The sequence below is a fragment of the Sus scrofa genome, chromosome 16 (assembly GCF_054392235.1).
Source record: "Sus scrofa isolate SSC_HxYL_T2T_F1_AM1 chromosome 16, Sscrofa_HxYL_maternal_Yorkshire_Landrace_v2.0, whole genome shotgun sequence".
In the NCBI taxonomy this organism is placed as follows: Eukaryota; Metazoa; Chordata; class Mammalia; order Artiodactyla; family Suidae; genus Sus; species Sus scrofa.
In genome coordinates, this window is record NC_139398.1 from 46,543,696 (window position 1) to 46,564,684 (window position 20,989).

The following is a 20,989-nucleotide window of genomic DNA, read 5'->3' on the forward strand; positions in this document are numbered from 1 at the left end:
GGAGCATCAGAGTGTCTTCTTAACATTCCTCACCCAGGTTGGAACCAATGCTTCATAAACCAAGACAAGGATAAATGAGGCCCCAGCATTCTCAGCAGTGTTATATCCAACCAGTGGGGGCAGGGCAGAAAAAGACATCACCCACCCCTGCCAACTGAAATTTGCACAACCAAAAAGCTGAGAATTATATTTTATTTGGTGGACATAACTGAGAACTTAATCACGGGAGGCAGCCTCACAGATAGCTCTGAGGGACTGTTCTGAAGTGGTAAGGGAGAAGCCAGGCTATATAGGAGTTTTTAACAACTCATCAAAAATTAGTAGAACATCAAAAATTACTACTAATTAAAGAAAACCAAACATTTTAAGTTAACTAATTTGGCGTTTTTATGTGTATGGGAAGATATTAAGAGCCTGGGCTTATTGCAGTTTTTACTTTGATATACACCTTTAACTATCTAGGGCCAGTGTCCTGTTTTTCTTCATCCTAAATCCTCTCAGGGTACACCATTGGGGGTGACTGAAGAAGCTCATGGCTTGATGGTAGGCATCCTGTTTATCTTCATCCTGAGTTCCCCTCAGGGTGCACCATCAGTGGTGGTGACTATAGCAGTTGATGGCTACAGCATCCTGTGTTTCCTGATATGGCAGGCCTATAGCACCTCCTCTTGCTCATAAATATCTTAATAGTGACTTAAAGTAATAAAACACAAGAGGCATCCCCATAAGAGAGTATTTAGGATACTGCCTGTACAAGGTATGGAAAATTTACTTCCCCAAATAGTAAAAGACCTTTGTTCTACAGGCTGATGTAATGATGGTTAAGATGGCAGAAAGTCCCCTGAGAGTTGTTGGCACAGTCAGACAAAAGATTGTTCAGAATCCCAGTCTATTCATTTGGCTGCCAAGTGTGTATACTTTTAGTATGGCAGAGACCAAGTTCTCAAAACACACACACCTCTGAAGAAGATTGAGTAGAACATTTACATCTTAAAGACAGAGAAAGATAAATACAAGTTACCCCTAAAAGGGTATTTGTTTCTTTAAGGTCAGAATTCTGAAAAGATATTTCTCTAACTTAACTACATATGCAATAAGAGAACTCCATCTTAGTTATTTTCCTGATGAGACTTCTTTTAATTTCCAACTAAATAAGTACTTAAAAGTTTTGTATGTATATAAACCTGGTAATTTGTCATTCCTGTTTTGTTTTGAAAGTTTGGTTCCCCGTTCTGAAGTCAGTTTGTTGAGATAGAAAAATAACTAGTGACAGTCTTACCTTTTTTTTTTTTTTTTTTTTTAAATCTTTTCTAGAGCTGCACCTGCCGCATATGGAGGTTCCCAGGCTAGGGGTCAAATCGGAACTGCAGCTGCCGGCCTACACCACAACTCACAGCAACACAGGATCCTTAATCCACTGAGTGAGGCCAGGGATTGAACCAGCAACCTCATGGTTCCTAGTCAGATTCGTTTCCACAGTGCCACGATGGGAGCTCCACTGTGACAATCTTGTGGTGGGCTTTGTGCTATTTGTGAGCTTAAATCCTCTAGGTTTTACCCTAGAATTGTTTCAACTCTATTATGTGTCTCAGTTTCTCCCTTTGGGATCCTAAGATCACCATGGGTGCTTCAGTCATGGAGTGGCCAGCTCTTAATGTGTGTCTCCTGCAGAGCAAGTTTTTAATTAAAAAAAGTCGATTTCCCTCTAGGACTGGCAGCACATTATGAGGACTTGCCTCCACTGCTTCCACAACTTTCTTGGTTGCCTGAGAAAGCCATTACTAGCTGGGAGGAAATGTTCCTTCTTCAGAGTTGAAAGCTCTCATGATATACCTTCACTTTTATTACAACAAACTCTGTTAAAGTAGTCAATTCAAGGAAAAATGAGAGGTCAGTCTTACACTTTATTACCTAGTCCAACCTTACTCAGAGTCTTTCAGCTGAGCAAAGTCTTCCGATTGACTTTAAACTGAGGTTAACCTAAACACCTCTTCTTGAAACTAAATTTCAGATAACTTACTCCTCCAAAGAGGAGTTTATTACCACTGTAATAAACCCTACCATAAAACTTAGGCTCATCATGTTTTTCTCCATCCATGATCCCCTCAGCAATGCACCATTGGGGGTGGCTGCCAAGGCTGATGGCTGCAACATTCTTTGTTTAATGGCAAATGGCATGGCATTTTTTTGAACACAAAGGGATAATAAATACATACCAAAGAAGCAAACACTTTGAAGCATTTTAAGGAGATAAAAATAGATTGTCGGGAGTTCCCGTTGTGGCACAGTAGAAACAAATCACCTAGTATCCATGAGGATGCAGATTTGATCCATGGCCTTGCTCACTGGGTTGTGGATCCAGCATTGCCATGAGGTATGGTGTAGATCACAGACGTGACTCTGATCCAGAGTTGCTGTGGCTATGGTGTAGGCCAGCAGCTGTAGCTCCGATTTGACCCCTAACCTGAGAAACCTCCATATGCCACATGTGCGGCCCTAAAAAGCAAAAAAAAAAAAAAAAAAAAAAAGTATTGTCACTATGTATTTACTGTTGTTTGTTTCTTTACGTACTGCAACCTTCAGATTATCAAATTATATTTTAATCTGGCAATTTTCACTTACAGTAAGAAATTAGTCACATCTTAAAAGGAATGAAGTTAGGGAGAAGAAAGTTAAATTATATGATTAAGAAGTTAGAAATTAGGACATAGAAGCAAAAATTTATGCTAAGACTGTCATTTGAAAGCCAAATAGAACATTTAATAAATTTCTCTTAAGTGAACAATGATATTGTTGACCCATCTTTACTAGACTACAGAACTAGAAGTTGATCAAGAAAAGTTTTTTAATCTTAAGAAATATATTTAACAGCAAGTTTTCATATAATGTTACAAAAAGAAGGCTTTTGAATGTGTTTCCTTAGTAACGCTTGAGAATATCTCTGTAATGTTTTTAAGTGGTATTTCTGCAAAGACAGATAATTATGTATAAAATGCTGAAGTTCTTAGAGTCACTTCCATGATTCTTATATCTTATAGAAGGAGAATATTAAGTTTACAAATGTACAGAATTGAAATTAAACCCAATAACAGTTCTAGATTATCTAGAAACATTAAAGATTCTTCATAAATCTTAGGTTAGTTTTGTACAAATACTTGTATGTCCTGTAACACTTTATAGTTAATTTATTCATCAGAATGTGGAATGCATCTTACTCAGAGGGTTTTCCCCCCATCTGGAAAACTAAATATAATAGTCACTGATTCTCCTTACAGTCCTTGGCCCCTTGAAAGAGTTGACTGTTGTTTGTTACGATTTATTTACCTCATTTTATTTATTTTTCTTTTTGTGGCTGCATTTGCAGCATATGGAAGTTTTCTGGGCCAGAGGTCAAATCAGAGCTGCAGCTGTGGCCTTCACCACAGCCATGGCAACACTGGATCCAAGCCACATCTGTGACCTACACCACAGCTTATGGCAGTACCAGATCCTCAACATACAAAGCCAGGCCAGGGATCAAACCTGAATGCCCAAAGACACTATCAGGTCTTCAACCTGCTAAGACACAATGGAACTCCTACTTACCTGATTTTAAAACTCATTTTAAGGAGTTCTCGTGGCTCATTGGGTTAAGAACCCAGCTTATGAGGATGTGGGTTAGATACCTGGCCTCACTCAGTGAGTTGAGTATCCCATGTTGCTGTGACTATGGTATACACTGGCAGCTGCAGCTCTGATTTGACTCCTAGCCTAGAAACTTACATGTGCCACAGGTGCAGCCCTTAAAAGAAAATAAATAATTAATTAATTCATTTTATGTTGATTAAGATACACATACAGTCTTTGCAGATCCAGATCTGATTGAAAATACTACCCAGCTTTGCTTTTTATCTATACCAATCTGGAGTGATTTATTCTGTTTTGGTTTTGCTTCACCCATGGCGTGTGGAAGTTCCAGGCCAGGGATCAAACCTGTGCCACAATTGTGTCCCAAGCCACAGCAGTGACAACACCAGATCCTTAATGTGCTGAGTCATCAGGGAACTCCTAGAATGTTTTAAAACCTTTTTAAAAATTTTTTTTGAAAAAATATATACTGAGAAAAAACTAATTTTTCTTTTGAATTGGGAAATGAAGGTTATGTTTTCTTTGTGGAAGTTTATACTCAGTGGTTTAAGATAATTATGATTGTATTTTTGGTTTGTTATGGAAATATATTTTACTATCCTTAGGCAATTGATAGTCTATTATAGGAATAGATTGTAGGTATGGATTTATGGTCATTTCTTGACAGTTTTCATTTTTGCACAGGAACTGTGCAGGTGTTGTGGGAGAAGACCAAGTAGTCACTTCTTACCATGCCTCCCTCTCAATCAAATAATTTCTCCCTTTATCTAATTTTATAGAAGAGATTATTCAAATGTTGAATTAAAACATAAAGTGGGGAGTTCCCGTCGTGGCACAGTGGTTAACGAATCCAACTAGGAACCATGAGGTTGCGGGTTTGGTCCCTGCCCTTGCTCAGTGGGTTAACGATCCGGCGTTGCCGTGAGCTGTGGTGTAGGTTGCAGACGCAGCTTGGATCCTGCGTTGCTGTGGCTCTGGTGTAGGCCAATGGCTACAGCTCCGATTCAACCCCTAGCCTGGGAACCTCCATATGCCACGGGAGCGGCCCATGAAATAGCAAAAAAAAAAAAAAAAAAAGACAAAACATAAATTGGAATTCTTTACTTTATTACTGTTTGAAAAATGTTGCTCTCAAACATAAATTATCATAGTGTAGATGTGATTAGTGTTAGGTCTTTGAGAATCATATTTTTATTAGAGAATATAAAAGACTAAAAGACTTTTTTTTTTTTTTTTTGGTCTTTTGTCTTTTTAGGGCCACACCTGCAGCATATGGAGGTTCCCAGGCTAGGGGTCTAATCAGAGCTGTAGCTTCCAGTCTACACCACAGCTCACGGCAGTGCCGGATCCTTGACCCAACAAGCAAGGCCAGGGATCGAACCCACAATGTCATGGTTTCTAGTCGGATTCGTTTCTGCTGCGCCATGACAGGAACTCCTAAAAGACAGTTAACAAAATATAAAGCCACATGGTAGAGGTGCCAGTATACTAAGCAACAAAATAATCTATTCTCAGTATGTTTTTCATCTTGTTTAATTAAGGAGATTTGAATTTACTTATTCATTTTCTGTTACAGATAATTTCTTTTGGTTTCTTTTTCTAATTCTGGCATAACATGCAGTAAAATTATAAACTAATCATTAGAAACTTAAAGTGACATATCACAGTTAACAATGATCATACCATTTAAATTCCTAAGTGTCAGGTAGTTTCTGTGTTTTCTCATCAAGTGGAGCCTGTTGAAAGAGGAAGAGAGACAAGCCTTCATTTCATGAAATAAACATTTATTGTGCCATATTTGCCAGTCATAAATGCTGAGAACGTTGTTCTGTACACATGGAACTTAAAATTTGTGAGATGGTTTTTAAGAATTAATAAACTTCTTTAAAATTTTTTTTCCTAGCCTAATTCTGGTGAACTGGATCCTTTATATGTAGTAGAAGTACTTCTGCGCTGTAGCAAAGAGAGCTTGAAAAATTCAGCTACTGAGGCTGCAAAACCAGCTAAACCTGATGAGAAAGGAGAGATGCAGGTTTGTGCTTTTTTATTTTCAGATTTCAGATATTTTGTGAATTATTTATAATCACTAGATTTCTTGAATGTGATTATAGTGAACATACTGTCATGATTTCTAAATTACAAGTTTTTCAAGATATTTTAAGGTATGTTAAAGGATCTAAAACCAGTAGGATGGTTAATCTCCTTTTATCAAATTATGTCAAGGTAATTAATGATGAAGTGAAAGATAAAGAGAATTTAATAATTTAAATTTTCACATGAAGCTGGAATATACCTGAGCTATGATGTCATTATTTTTATAACTATCTCATTCTGCAGTTTTACTCCATCTATACTGTTTATTACATCCCTGTGAAAACACTGCTTGAAAATAATGAGTGTTTTGATAGTAAAAAAGTCCTCAGTTTCCTTAAAATCATTTAATTTATGTGTGTTTTTAATTAAATGCAAAACATTCAGTTGCCACGAGATACCCATATTACCTTGAATCCTATTTTATTTTGAATAATTGTAGATAAACCTTATTGTAGAGATTCCATGTATCTGTTTAAAGATTGATGTCATACTGTAATTTGGTCATCTTTAAACATTATTTTGAGTGTGTGTCATATTGGCTAGGTCTTTTAGGAAATGTCATTGTAATGTTACTTGTTATAATAGGCTTTGGTTTGTGGAAAGTACAGTCTGCCACTGCATCATTAGAGGGTGCTGCTTTGGATCAGTTAAATGAATATGACATTTAGAGTTGGCAGTATTTTAAAAGACTGTTCATTATTAAACATTTTAAAATAATGATTTAAAAGTCTATTTGTAATTCTGAATACCAGTTAATCTTTGGTCTTTATTCCTCACTTTTCTAATTTATTCTCCTCTAGAATCCTACTAATATTAAAACTTACATGATTTATTTTCCCCTAACATTTTATCAACTGCTCAACTAAAATTAGGCTAAAATTCCAACAATTTGTCATATATTTGTTGTAACCAAAGGGATCTTTGAAGTTATTACAACTTGGAATGGCAAATATGTGGCATACATCTCAACATTCTCCTTCTCTTACAGCAAACATTGATAGTATGTCATGGTCCCATTTCTTACTCAAAACTTGGACTCTTTCCAAGAAAATGATCTAATGACTAATTTTTTGGAGTTATTAGCATTTTAGATGAAACTTGCTTGCTATCTGCTGAAATTTTATTAAGCATGACCAACTGTGCCTCTTTTACCTAAAGATGCTGAGAAGCTTTGCAGTCCTTAGTAAAACGATTTGGTTCGGTTCAATAGATAATCTGTACCAAAAGGTCTTTACTGAACCTTAACAAGCTGAGTATCTTTCCTCTACTAAATAACTGAATAACATTTTTTTTTTTTTTTTTTTTTTTTGCTATTTCTTGGGCCTCTCCCGCGGCATATGGAGGTTCCCAGGCTAGGGGTCGAATCGGAGCTGTAGTCTCCGGCCTATGCCAGAACCACAGCAACGCGGGATCCGAGCTGCGTCTGCAACCTACACAGCAGCTCACGGCCACGCCGGATCGTTAACCCATTGAGCAAGGGCAGGGACCAAACCCACAACCTCATGGTTCCTAGTTGGATTCGTTAACCACTGTGCCACAACAGGAACTCCCCCTGAATTAACATTTTTTTATTCACTTTATTTCAGCATCTGCTGCTAAGGATATAAGGATATTAAAGTGAGGATGTGTAAGCATGATTATAGGTGTAGTCTCTAAGGGATTTAGCGCTATGGAGGGAAGCATTTTGTGCTCAAAGAGGTGAACTCCAAAGGAGTGTGTGTGCATGCATGCATATGTGTGTATATGTTAGCCTGTAAAAGAAGTATGAGATTTAGACAAACTTGTAGGAATATTAGAACTTTTTTCAGACAAGAAAAAAACAACTGAGTAAGCAACATGTGCTTAGTAGAATCCTTCTTTAAAAATAACTCCAGAGGGGCTGGGATTAAGATGGGGAATAGAAGGACTGGAGCTCAGCTTCTCTCCTGAAAACAATAAAATTTACAACTACATGCTGAGCAATCTTCACCCACTACATGCCGGGCAATCTTCACCCAAATGGACCAGAAACCTTAAAAAAGATATCCTGGAGTTCCCGTCGTGGCGCAGTGGTTAACGAATCCAACTAGGAACCATGAGGTTGCAGGTTCAATCCCTGCCCTTGCTCAGTGGGTTGACGATCCGGCGTTGCCGTGAGCTGTGGTGTAGGTTGCAGACGCGGCTCGGATCCCGCGTTGCTGTGGCTCTGGCGTAGGCCGATGGCTACAGCTCCGATTCAACCCCTAGCCTGGGAACCTCCATATGCCGCGGGAGCGGCCCAAGAAATAGCAACAACAACAACAAAAAAGACAAAAGAAAAAAAAAAAAAAAAAAAGATATCCTACTCCAGAAGACAAAGAGGAGGCCATATCAGGAGTTAGGAGGGGTGATTACACGATATAAGCAACCCCATACCTCCTGGGTGGGAAACCCCACAGACTGGAAAGTAACTGGTTCACAGAAACTCACCTACAGGAGTGAGAGTTCTGAGCCCCACATCAAAATCCCGTGTGTGGGGATCTGGCACTGGGAGGAAGAGCCCCCAGAGCACCTGGCATTGAAGGCCAGTGGGGCTTTTGCGCAGGAGTTCCACAGGAGTGGGGGAAACGGAGACCCCATTCTTAAAAGGCACACACAGACTTTCACGTGCACTGGGTCCCAGGGCAGAGTGAGATCTCCATAGGAATCTGGGTCAAACCTAACTGCAGTTCTTGGAGGACATCCTGGGAAAACAGGGGTGAATGTGGCTTGTTGTGGGTGAAGGAAACTGGAAGCAAAGCTCCTTGGAGTATTCCTCAGCATGCCTTTCTCTGGACGTGGCCATTTTGGGAAAATCTGGCCCCACCCATCAGTGCTGAGAAGCCCCAGGGCAAACAACAATCCAGGTGGGATCATAGCCCTGCCCCTCAGTAAAAAGGCTACCTAAAGACCCCTCAGGCACACAGCTGCCTCTAATCCCATCCAGAGACAAAGCCCCACCCACCAGAGGGATAGGAATCAGCTCCACTTATCAGTGGGCAGGCATCAGCCCCTCCCATCAGGAAGCCTACAGTAAGCCCCTGAACCAACTTTAGCCATAAGGGAGGCAGGCACCATAAGTAAGAGAGGCTACAACTCTATTATCTGTAAAAAGGTCACCACACCAAAAACCTATAAAAATGAAAAGACAAAGAACTATAACTCAGATGAGGAAGAAAGAAAAACTCCCAGAAAATCAGCGAAGTGATCAGGAGATTCTCATCCTCCAGGAAAAAGTCTTTAGACTGTTGATGCTGAAGATGATGCAAGACATTGGAAATAAACTGGAGGCAAAGATGGATAACTTACAGGAAACACTGAGCAAAGAGATACAAGATGTAAAACTTAAACAAGAAGAGATGCAAAATACAATAACTGAAATAAATTCACTAGAAGCAGCTAACAGCAGAATACAGGAGGCAGAAGAATGAGTAAGTGAGGTGGAACACAGATTAGTGGAAATTACGGATATGGAACAGAAAAGAGAAAAAAGATTGAAAAGAAATGAAGAGAGTCTCAGAGAACTCTGGGACAACGTGACACGCACCAACATCCGTATTACAAGGGTGCCAGAGGGAGAAGAGAGAGAGAGGGGACAGAAAAAATATTCCAAGAGATAATAGCCAAAAACTTCCCTATCATGGGAAAGGAACCATTCACTCACTCACTCAGGAAGCACAACAAGTACCATATAAAATAAGGTACACACCGAGACACATATTAATCAAACTGACCAAAATTAAAGATAAAGAGAAAATCTTGAAAGCAGCTAGGGAAAAGAAACAAATAACATACAGGGAACCCTGATGAGGTTATTGGCAGATTTTCCAGCAGAAACTCTGCAGGCCAGAAGGGAGTGGCATGATATACTTAACATAATGAAAGGAAAAAACCTCCAACCAAGATTACTTTACCCAGCAAGGCTCTCATTCAGACTTGAAGGAGAAATCAAAAGGTTCACAGATAAGCAAAAGCTAAGAGAATTCAGCACCACTAAACCAGCCTTACAACAAATACTGAAGGAACTCCTCTGGGCAGAAAAGAGAAGGCCGCAACAGGAAACAAAACTGCCACAAATGACAAGGCTCACCAGTAAAGGTATATATACAGTAAAGATACGAAATCATCCACTCACAGTTATGCCACCAAAATCAGAAATCATAAGGAGGGTACAAATGCAGGACACTAGAGATACATTTGCAATTTAGAGACAACAACTTAAAACAATCTCATATATATATATATATATATATATATATATAGACTCATATCAAAACTTCAGAATAACTGCAAACCAAAAATCTACAGTTGATACACAAACAAATAAAAATTAACTCAAATACAACACTAAAGATAGTCATCAAACCAGAAGAGGAGAGAACAAGTGAAGAAGAGAAGAAAAAAGCAACAAAAACAAATCCAAAGCAATTAATAAAATGGCAATAAGAACATACATATCAAAAATAACTCCAGAGGAGTTCCCATTGTGGCTCAGTGGGCTAAAAACCCCACGTAGTGTCCGTAAGGATGCAGGTTCGATTCCTGGCCTTGCTCAGTGGATTAAGGATCCAGCATTGCTGCAAGCTGCAGCGTAGGTTGCACATGCAGCTAGAATCTGGTGTTGCCATGGCTGTGGCATAGGCTGATGCTGCAGCTCTGATTCAGCCCAGAACTTCCTTATGCCAGAGGGGCAGCCATAAAAAGAAAAAAGAGAAAGAAAAACCAAGGAGAAAGTAATTGCATGTGATGCAGCCGATAAGGCCTTACTCCAAAATATGCAAACATTAGACCTCAACAACAATAAAACAACCCAATTGAAAGATGGGCAGAAGACCTAAATAGACATTTCCTTAAAGAAGATGTACAGATGGTCAGTAGGCACATGAAAAAATATTCAGCATCACTAATTATTAGAGAAATGCAGATCAAAACTACAGTGAGGTACCAACTCATACCAGTCAGGATGGCCATCATTAATAAGTCTATAGGTGTTCCCGTCATGGCGCAGCGGTAACGAATCCAACTAGGAACCCTGAGGTTGCAGGTTCGATATCTGGCCTTGCTTATTGGGTTCAGGATCCATTGTTGCCAAGAGCTGTGGTGTAGGTCGCAGATGCGGCTTGGATCCTGTGTTGCGTGGTATAGGCCGGCAGCTGTGGCTCCAATTAGACCCCCTCGCCTGGGAACCTCCATGTGCCATGGCTGTGGGCCTAAAAGCTCCCCCTCCAAAAAAAGGAAATAAGTGTACAAATAACAAATGCTAGAGAGGGTGTGGAGAAAAGGAAACCCTCCTACACTGTTGGTGAGAATGTAAATTGGTACAACCACTGTGGAAAACAATATGGAGGTTCCTCAGAAAACTACATACAGAACTACCCTATGATCCAACAATCCCACTCCTGGGCATGTATCCAGACAAAACTACACTTCAAAAAGATATATGCACCCATATGTTCATAGCAGCACTATTCACAATAGCTGAGACATGGAAACAGCCTAAATGTCCATCTGCAGATGGCTGGATTAAAAACATGTGGTACATATACACAATGGAATACTGCTCAGCCATTAAAAAAAAAGTAAATGCCATTTGTAGCAATATGGATGCAACTATTGATTCTCATACTAAGTCAGAAAGAGACAAATACCATATGAAATCACTTATATGTGGAATCCAAAATATAGCACAAATGAACCTATCTGCAAAATAGAAGCAAACCCACAGACATAGAAAACAGACTTGGGGGTTGCCAAGGAGGAGAGGGGAGGGAGTGGCATGGACTGGGAGTTTGGCGTTAGTAGATGCAAACTATTACATTTAGAATGGATAGGCAATAAGGTCCTACTCTGTAGCACAGGGAACTATATCCAGTCTCTTGGGATAGAATATGATGGAAAATAATATGAGAAAAAGTGACCCATATATGACTGGGTCACTTTGCTGTACATCAGAAATTGGTACAACATTGTAAATCATCTATAATTAAAAAATTTTTTTAATAAAAATAGCTCCAAGTTCTGTTCTATAAGGTTAAATGGCAAAGTTATGGAATAAAACAGGGAAGAGAACTATGCTTTAAGAAATGAAGTATGTGTACAATATTACTTTTGCACATTAATATTTTAAGTTTGAATCTTAGACATAGAGAAATAGTGCCATAGCAATTTATAAGGAAATCTCACCTCAACTACAGTGATTGCATAGCACTACTTAGGGTGGGTTTGAACCACATTTCCTTTATATGAGATATGAGGAGGAAGTGAGATGTCTATAGTTTTCTTTCCCTCCTCTAACTTTAAGTGTGTGTAATGCCAAATTTAGCTCTTGATCAGCCTTTGTACAAGACTACTTTCTAAAGTGACTTTTTTTTAAACCTTTGAAATCTTTTTTTTTTTTTTTATCTTTTTGCCATTTCTTGGGCTGCTCCCGCGGCATATGGAGGTTCCCAGGCTAGGGGTCGAATCGGAGCTGTAGCTGCCAGCCTACGCCAGAGCCACAGCAACGCAGGATCCGAGCCGCATCTGTGACCTACACCACAGCTCAAGGTAACGCCGGATCGTTAACCCACTGAGCAAGGGCAGGGATCGAACCCGCAACCTCATGGTTCTGAAATAAATCTTAAGCTTATTTTTCCAGAAAGACAAGATGGCTTAGAAGATAGCCAGCTTTGGATAACAGTTGATTAGTTGAGGTTAGCACTTGTCCACAGTGTATTCTAAAAATTACTTGTAATTAATTTTGTCACATGCTTTCCCAACTTGAAGGTTTGTTTTTCTAGTCAAAGAACTCTCTAGAATCATTCATCATTAGATTAAAACATCTAAAAAAAGACAATAAAAGATTACACATCACAACTATACACTTATAATTATATAGCAACTACTTGAGAGTCAAAATACCCTTTAATAATTGTGATGAAATGAGATTTAATACTTTTTTCACTTCAGAAGTTCATGTCAAAAGTGTACTCTTATACATTGAAATTAGATTTTTTTGGATAAACTTTGTCCATATTTAAAATAGTTTATTTAAACTCCATTAAGTGCAATATCTGGGCTCCTGCAGGGACAGATTCTGCTGACTGCTTTTTTTCCCTGTATATGGACCATGTTTTTTTGTCTCTTTATGTATCTTATAACTTTTTTTTCTTTGAAAACTACACTTTTTAAATGATGTAGTGTGGCATCTCTGGAAATTAAACCCAAGTTTATATTGCCATTTGTTATAATTGTTTGATTACTTGTTTTATAGACTTTTCTGAGTTAAATCTGTTAATTCTCTATTTTTTTGTTATGCATGATCACTGTGCAAAAAACTTATGCATCTCTCCCTCTGGATATTGGCTGCCTGGTACAATCATTGATAGTTTTTCATGTCCTGAGTCTTCTGTTTCTAGCCAGCCTGTGTTATCTAGAATTTGCTTAGATTACAAATTGGTGGTTTAAAAGCCAATTCAGTCCACATTATATCTCTTTTATAAATGAATTTGATAGTTTGAGGATTTAAACTGAGAGTAAAGGGTTATAATCATGTGAAAATAAAATAACTCATGAGTTTATATACTCAGAATAGATATACGGAAGGAATAGTGATGTTAGAAAAGTCACTGTTAGACAACTACCACAAGTAATAATTGACTCAGGCAAGAATAATCCATGGATGCTGAAACTAATGAGTTGAAAGTGTAATGAAAAATGGGATATTTACAAAGTCTCTGAGGAGTTTCCCTACAAATTCCTTATTAATTGTAAAAAGAAAAATAACTTTACAAAAGTAGAAAACGCTAGCAGACACTGTTCTAATCAAGTAATTAAAGGTACTATCAACAATAATGTTGACCAATGGGTTGAGACAACAACAACAAAAAAAATCACTTGTGCCAAAAATGCGTAACCTGAATCTTTGATGATTTTTCATGATTATACAAACCTAAACTGAATGTCTTTCTACGGAATGACTAGCCTATAGTATTCAAAAATGGCGATATCTTGAGAGACAAAAGACAACTGAGAAACTGTCCCATATTAAAGGAGAATAAGAAGTATTATAGTTAAATATAATTCATGATCCTATTTTGGCTCCATAGAGTGGCAGGGAAGAAGGGAGTGTGAAAGAAGGGAATGTGTGAAAGACATTATTGGGGAAGTAGATGAAATTCTAATATGGACTATAGGTTAGATAATATCAGTGTATCAACACTAAATTTCCTGCTTTTAATAATTGTACTGTGAGTGTATGGCTCTGTGTATGTATATGTACATGGAAAAATATAGAGAGAATAGTAAAGTAAATGGGAAAAATTAAATAATTGATGAATCTGAATAAAGGTACATGGGAGCTGTTTGTCCTATTATTGCAATTTTTCTGTAAATTTGAAATTATAGGGAAGTGTTAATACCATAAAAGAACAAAAAAATGTGGAGCATATTCTAGATTAAAGAAGACTGAAGAGACCTGAGAACTAAATGCAATTAATGATCCTTGGTTGCGTTCTGGATCCAAAAGTAGCAGTAGCAGCAGTAGTGGTAGTTGTAGTAATCTGTGAAGGACATTATTGCATCAGTTGGGGAAATTTTAATGTGGACTATATATTAGATGGTGTATTATTGTTAAAATTTATGATCTATAATATTGCAGCTATGCAGGAGAATGTGATTGTTCTTCTTTTTTCTTTTTTTCTTTTTTTTGGTCTTTTTAAGGCCCTACCCACGGCATATAGAAGTTCCCAAACTAAGGGGTCAAATCAGAGCTGCTGCTGGCCTACACCACAGCCACAGCAACTCAGGATCCAAGCTGCATCTGCAACCTGCAACACAGCTTACTGCACCTCCTTAACCCACTGAGTAAGGCCAGGGATGAAACTCTCATCCTCATGGATACTAGTCAGTTACATTACTGCTGAGCCAGAAGGGAACTCCAGAATGTGATTGTTCTTAAAAGATACATGCTGAAGTGTTTGCTGACAAGGTGAAATGATAAGTTATCTACAAGTTAATTTCAAATGGTTAAAAGAGGAGGAGGGAAAAGGAAGTAGGAAGAAATAAAAAACACCCTCAAAAACTAATCTAGAGAGAGAAAAAGCACATATGGCACAAGTTATTCATGGTTGGAAAAATCTAGTTGAGAAAATACAATGGAAATTTATTAATTTTTTTCAATTTATAACAATAAGTATTTTTACAAGGTGTTTAGGCACTACTTTAAAGTGCCTTTTAAATGCATATATTAACATGCATTGTCATTTAATTCTCATAAGGGTTAATGAGATAAATGTAATTTTATCCTTATTTTTCTCCCCTTGGATCAGCATTTCTTTCTTTTTTCTTAGTCGAAGTATAGTTGATTTACAATATTGTGTTTCAGCTGTACAACAGAGCGATTCAGTTGTATGTATTTTTTCAGATTATTTTCTACTATAGGTTATTACAGATACTGAATATAGTTCCCTGTTTTGTACAGTAAATCCTTGTTGCTTATCCATTTTGTGTATAGTAGTATGTATCTGTTAATCCCATACTCCTGATTTATCCCTGCCCCTCCTTTCCCCTTTGATAACCCTAAGTTTGTTTTCTACGTCTGTGAATATCTTCCTGCCTTTTTTGGTGGGGGGTGTGCATGTACCTGCGGCATATGGACGTTCCCAGGCTAGGGGTCCAGTCAGAGCTGCATCTGCTGGCCTATACCACAGCCATAGCAATGCCAGATCCAAGCCACATCTGTGGCCTACACAGATGCCGGATCCTTAACCCATTGAGTGAGGCCAGGGATCAAACCTGCATCCTCATGGATATTAGTCAGGTTCATTACCACTGAACAACAGCAGGAACTCCCTGCTTTGTATATACATTCATTTATGTTATTTTTTAGATTCTGCATGTAAGTGATATGATATAATATCTGTCTTTGTCTGATTTACCTCACTTAGTATATTCTCTAAGTCCATCCATGTTTCTACAGATAGTAATATTTCATTCTTTTTGATGGCTGGGTATTATTCCATTGTACGTATGTGCTACACTCTTATTAAACCGTCATCTGTTGGACACTTGGGTTATTTCCATGTCTTGGCTATCTTAAATAGTGCTACTGTAAACATTAGGGTGCATATATTTTTTGAATTAGAGTTTTCATCTTTTTCAGCTATGTACCAGGGGTGGTATTGCTAGATCATATCATAGCTCTATTTTTAGTTTCTAAAGGAACCTCCATGCCATCTTCCATAGTGACTGCACCAGTTTGTATTCTCATCAACAGTATAACAGGGTTATTTGTAGACTTTTTGATGATAGCCATTCTGACCAGTGTGAGGTGATGATATCTTATTGTGGTTTTGATTTGAATTTCTCTAATCAGCAGTGTTATGTGCCTGTTGGCCATCTGTATGTCTTCTTTGGAGAAATATCTATTTAGGTCTTCTGCCCATTTTTTAATTGGATGGTTTGGTTTTTTGATATTAAGTTGTGTGGGCTATTTATATATTTTGAATATTAACCCCTTGTCGATCGCATTATTTGCAAATATTTTCTCTCATTCTATAGGTTGTCTTTTTGTTTTGTTGGTGGTTTCCTTTGCAGAAACTAAAGTTTGATTAGATCCCATTGTTAGCTTTGTTTTTATTTCTTTTGGGAGACTGATCTAAGAAAATATTGCTACATGGGAGTTCCTATCATGGTGCAGTGCTTAACAAATCCGACTAGGAACCATGAGGTTGCGGATTTGATCTCTGGCCTTGCTCAGTGGGTTAAGGATCCAGTGTTGCCATGAGCTGTGGTGTAGGTTGCAGCTACAGTTCCGACTTGACCCTAGCCTGGGAACCTCCATATGTTGCAGAAGCAGCCCAAGAAATGGCAAAAAGACCAAAAAAAGAAAAAAAAGAAGAAAAGAAAATATTGCTACAATTTATGTCAGAGAATAAATTGCCCTTGTTCTTTTCTAGGAGCCTTATGGTTTTATGTCTTATATTTATGTCTTTAAAACTTTTTGAGTTTGTTTTTGTAGATGGTGTGAAGGAGTGTTCTAATTTCATTGATTTACATGCAACTGTCCAGCTTTCCCAACAACTCTTGCTAAAGAGACTGTTTTTCTCTATTGTATATTCTTGCCTCCTCTGTTGTAGATCATTTATATCTGGGCTCGTTATTCTGTTCCATTGTTTATCCTCATTTTTAAAATGGGAAAACTAAAGCTGTAAAAGGTTAATAAGTAAGTTGCTCAAAGTCACACAACTAATGGAAGACTGAATTCAAACCCAGGCAGTCTTGACTCTAGAATCCACATTCCATCATTGTATCATTTTGCTCAGTAAAGCACAGTGAATATATTTGTTATCAGTAAGTGAATGACAGTAGTTCTAGTGGTGATCACTGTGAAAGGTAACCATGGGAGACCAATATGCTGACAGATGTGAATCTGTGAAAATGTTATCCTTGCCTCAGTTTATAGAGGCCCTCTGAATTTAAAGGGAATGAATTTAAAGAAAGCATATTGATAGTGAGGGAAAAGAAAGATATTCTTGTCAGGAGAAAGCATGGAGGAAAGTTTAAAGATAGGTGTTCTTCAAGGTTAGTGTAATGGAGTATATTGTTTTCTCTGCTTGAAATGCCTCTTTTCTTCTCTGTGTTCTGGCTCATCCAGGGATTACATGAATCTTACTTGGCCATCTGAACCTCAGTAGGAGTCTTGAAACCTATGTGGTGATGTAGTACTTTTAGGTATTCAAAAAGTACCAAATACTGGGGATGCAAAAGTAAATAAAGTATAGATTTTGTGTTGAGGGACTCATTTTTACGTACCATTTATTTGCCTGTTACTTCAGAGTTTGAATTTGTTTTACTTTTTAAATATAATTTCTACTAAGCTTTTCACTAAACTTCCACAGTGATTACTGTGTACTTAATATACCTGTCCCATATTGTAAATGCAGTTTCCTTTTAAGTATTCAAGCTAAATTTAATTGCAGAATTTGGAAATGATGTGATTTTAATTGTAATAAATATATGTAACTTTTGTTGATAGGTTGTTCCAGTATTGGTGCATCTCCTGTCTGCTATCAGCAGTGTTAGGCTTTACATTCCTAAAGACCTTCGACCCCTGGACAATAGACAGAGTGTTTTAAAATCAATACAGGTATACATGTTAATTTTACCAATTAAATATAAATTTTATGTAAATAAAAACAGGGTTTATAACAAGGCACCTGAAATGCTTTTAAATATATTGCTTTCTTTCAGAAAAACTATAAACACTACCAACTGTAGCAGCTATTTTTAACAAAAATATTGGCAGCAGATCTGTATATAGTCAGGCCTCTCTGTGGATCTACCAACAAAGTCAGTCTAAAAGAGGGGCTCACAAAGGAACAAGTGGCCACTATTGTATGTTAAAAAATGAGTGAAAATAACTATAGACTATTAAAAGTTTTATGTATAAAATCATATACCAAGACTTTTATTCACAGTATCTTTTATACATGGATGAAATACTTTTTAAAATAGGAAAAATTAAGACTTTATAGAAACTTTTATTTTCCAGTTGGAAAATAAAAAAGAACTTTGTTATTTAGTCAATAAATATTTGAATTTACTATATAGCAAAGGCTATATATATATATATATATATATATATATATATATATATAAATCTCAGAAAACAGGATGCTTTCAGTATAGACTAGGAATTTTTAAGCTGTGGTCCATAGTGGGCTTTCTGAAGTGAATAATTCTCTGGACAGTTTTACAGAATTTCTTTGTCAGTAACCTCCTTTTTTTTTTTTTTTCCTTTGATTTCTAACTGGCCAAATCCTATATTACCTTAATGCTTATCCAAGACCCTGAAAATCTTCCAGTGGGATACCAGCCAATAGTGACCTGTCTCTTCTCTGAACTCATATTTTCATTATAAATCATGTTTAAAAAAGAGAAAAAATTAGGTATCTGGACCCTTTATCTTTCTTCTCTGTAGTGCCCTCTCTAGAAATCAGCCCCAAGGAAGTAATCAGAAAATTGAAGATAGTTTGCTCTTGAGATGTTCAATACAGGATTATTTATAATGCCAAGAAGTTACAACAACCTAAAAATACAATGATGAGTTTTATCAGTAAGTTATACCACATCCAGAACTATTCATCTTTAAATATTAGAATCATTTGAAAATTATAATACATTTCTATGTGCATAGAAAAAACATAAAAAGAGATATTGATATAGTTTAGTCTTAACTAATTTTGTCTGTGAGATAAAAAAATAAATTTTAAATATTTTGTTTCAGGAAGTTCAGAAACGCTTTCCTGATGGTGTTCCCTTATTAGATCCTATTGATGACATGGGCATACAAGATCAAGGACTGAAAAAAGTCATCCAGAAAGTAGAGGCTTTTGAGCATCGAATGTATTCTCATCCACTTCACAATGATCCAAATTTGGAAACTGTGTATACGCTTTGTGAAAAAAAAGCACAGGTATGGCTAAAACTTATTTTTTATCATAGAAGTCTATGTATTTCACTAAGTGAATTAGTATATATTTTTCACTTGCTTTTCCTATTGGTTTGATCAGCTAAATAGCAAAATGTCTATCTATCTTTAAAGTGAACTATCAACTCTTTAGAGGAAAGAAAAAGTTAATCACTTTGAGATGTCATCCCCATAGCATAACATTTTAAAGCATCCACTTCAGTGGTTTTTAATATATTCACAGATATCTGCAGGTATTACCATTATCCAGCACATTTTCATCACTCCAATCATTGCACATTTCCCTACCTTCCAACCCCTGGCAGTCTACTTTCTGCCTCTATGGATTTGTCCCTTCTGGAGATTTCATATAAATTAAGTCATACAGTATCTGGCTTGTATGTCTCCGTTTTTCACTAAACATATTGTCTTCATGGTTCATCCATATTGTAGCAGGAACTTGTACTTTATTCCTGTTTATGGCTGGAAAATAATCCATTGTATGTATATATCACATTGTACTTAACATTCATCAGTTGGTGAACATTTGGAGTTTTACCTATTCTGTTTTTGGTGGGAGACTAATAAAGATAGATGACTCTACCTCATCTATGAATATTTACATTCTTAAATATCCTTTTCTCAGGACAAATAACAATTTGTATGCCTTTCCAAAGGATTTTTCATCAACTATGCAGATAAGGAAAACCTCAATCGAAAATTATAATTCGCTACTGGTAAATGTGTCAGAATTACTGAGGGGAGAGATATATATATATATATATATGTATTTTTATATATTCCTTCTACAGCAAAACTTTCCTAAGTGCAAGGCATTTTATTGTTTTTATTTTATTTTATTTTATTTTATTGGTTTGTTTTTTGTGTTTTAGGGTTACACCACAGCATATGGAGGGTCCCAGGCTATAGGGGTCCCATTGGAGCTGTAACTACGGGCCTATGTCACAGTCACAGGAACTTGGGATCCAAGCCACATCTACGACCTACACCACACTCACGGCAATGCCAGATACTTAATCCACTGAGTGAGGCCAGGGATTGAACCTGCGTCCTCATGGATGCTAGTCAGATTCGTTTCCTCTAAGCCACGACAGGAACTCCAAGGCATTTTAAAAGTTTGCAACATCAAACTGTGTAATGATTCTTTAGATTCCAAGATTTTCAATAATAAATCATTAAATCAAAGCAAAAATAATTTGGAGTTTTTCTGCTTTTTGACTATTATGAATAATACTGCTATAAACATTTTGAGTACAAATTTTTGTATGGACATGTTCATTTCTCTTAGGTGGAATTGGGTAGAATTGTGGGTCATAAAGTAAACTCTATGTTTAACTTTTTGGAGGGGGACGGGGGTGTGCTTGTGCCATGTGGATATTCTTGGGCCAGGGATTGAATGTGCACCACAGCAATCACCCGAGCTGCTTCAGTGACAGTGCTGGATCCTTAGCCCACTATGCCACACGGTAACTCCTATGTTTAATTTTTTGAGAAACTGCCAAAGTGTTTTCCAAAGTGGCTATACCACTTTACATTCTCACTAGCAATTTATTAGGGTTTCAGTTTCTCCACATACTCACCAACATTTGTTATTGTCAGTTTTGGAGGGGGGTGGTGTTTGTTTTTTGAGGAGGAATTATTTTATTTTTTTCTTTCTTTTTTTCTTTGGCTGTGCCCACAGCATGTGGAAGTTCCCAGGCCAGGGATTGAACCCCCACCGTAGCAGCGACCTGAGCCACTGCAGTGATAGCACCAGCTCCTTAACCCTGCTGCACCACAAGAGGACTCCACTGGCTGTAT

The 20,989-nt window shown here is 37.3% G+C and overlaps 1 protein-coding gene and 1 long non-coding RNA gene across 7 annotated transcripts in view; both read left to right on the plus strand.

The window, feature by feature from the left end:
* The window catches only part of MTREX (Mtr4 exosome RNA helicase), a 126,226-nt gene that overhangs the window by 71,961 nt on the left and 33,276 nt on the right, over positions 1-20,989 (plus strand). For 4 of the 6 annotated variants that reach the window (XR_014831302.1, XR_014831303.1, XM_085002229.1 and 1 more), the window contains exons 19-21: positions 5,531-5,659; positions 17,735-17,845; positions 18,986-19,174. Coding sequence is in view for 2 of the 6 variants with exons in the window: in XM_085002229.1 (XP_084858355.1) it covers positions 5,531-5,659; positions 17,735-17,845; positions 18,986-19,174 (429 nt within the window). In the remaining 4 variants the exon portion in view is untranslated. Of the gene's footprint in view, positions 1-5,530; positions 7,043-7,947; positions 8,860-17,734; positions 17,846-18,985; positions 19,175-20,989 lie in introns of those variants that run through there. The other 2 variants (XR_014831304.1, XR_014831305.1) reach the window with 2 other exon arrangements.
* Positions 10,283-13,414, plus strand: LOC146395553 (uncharacterized). The gene is made up of 2 exons (XR_014831338.1): positions 10,283-10,728; positions 12,259-13,414. It is a non-coding gene; the product is annotated as an uncharacterized LOC146395553 (long non-coding RNA).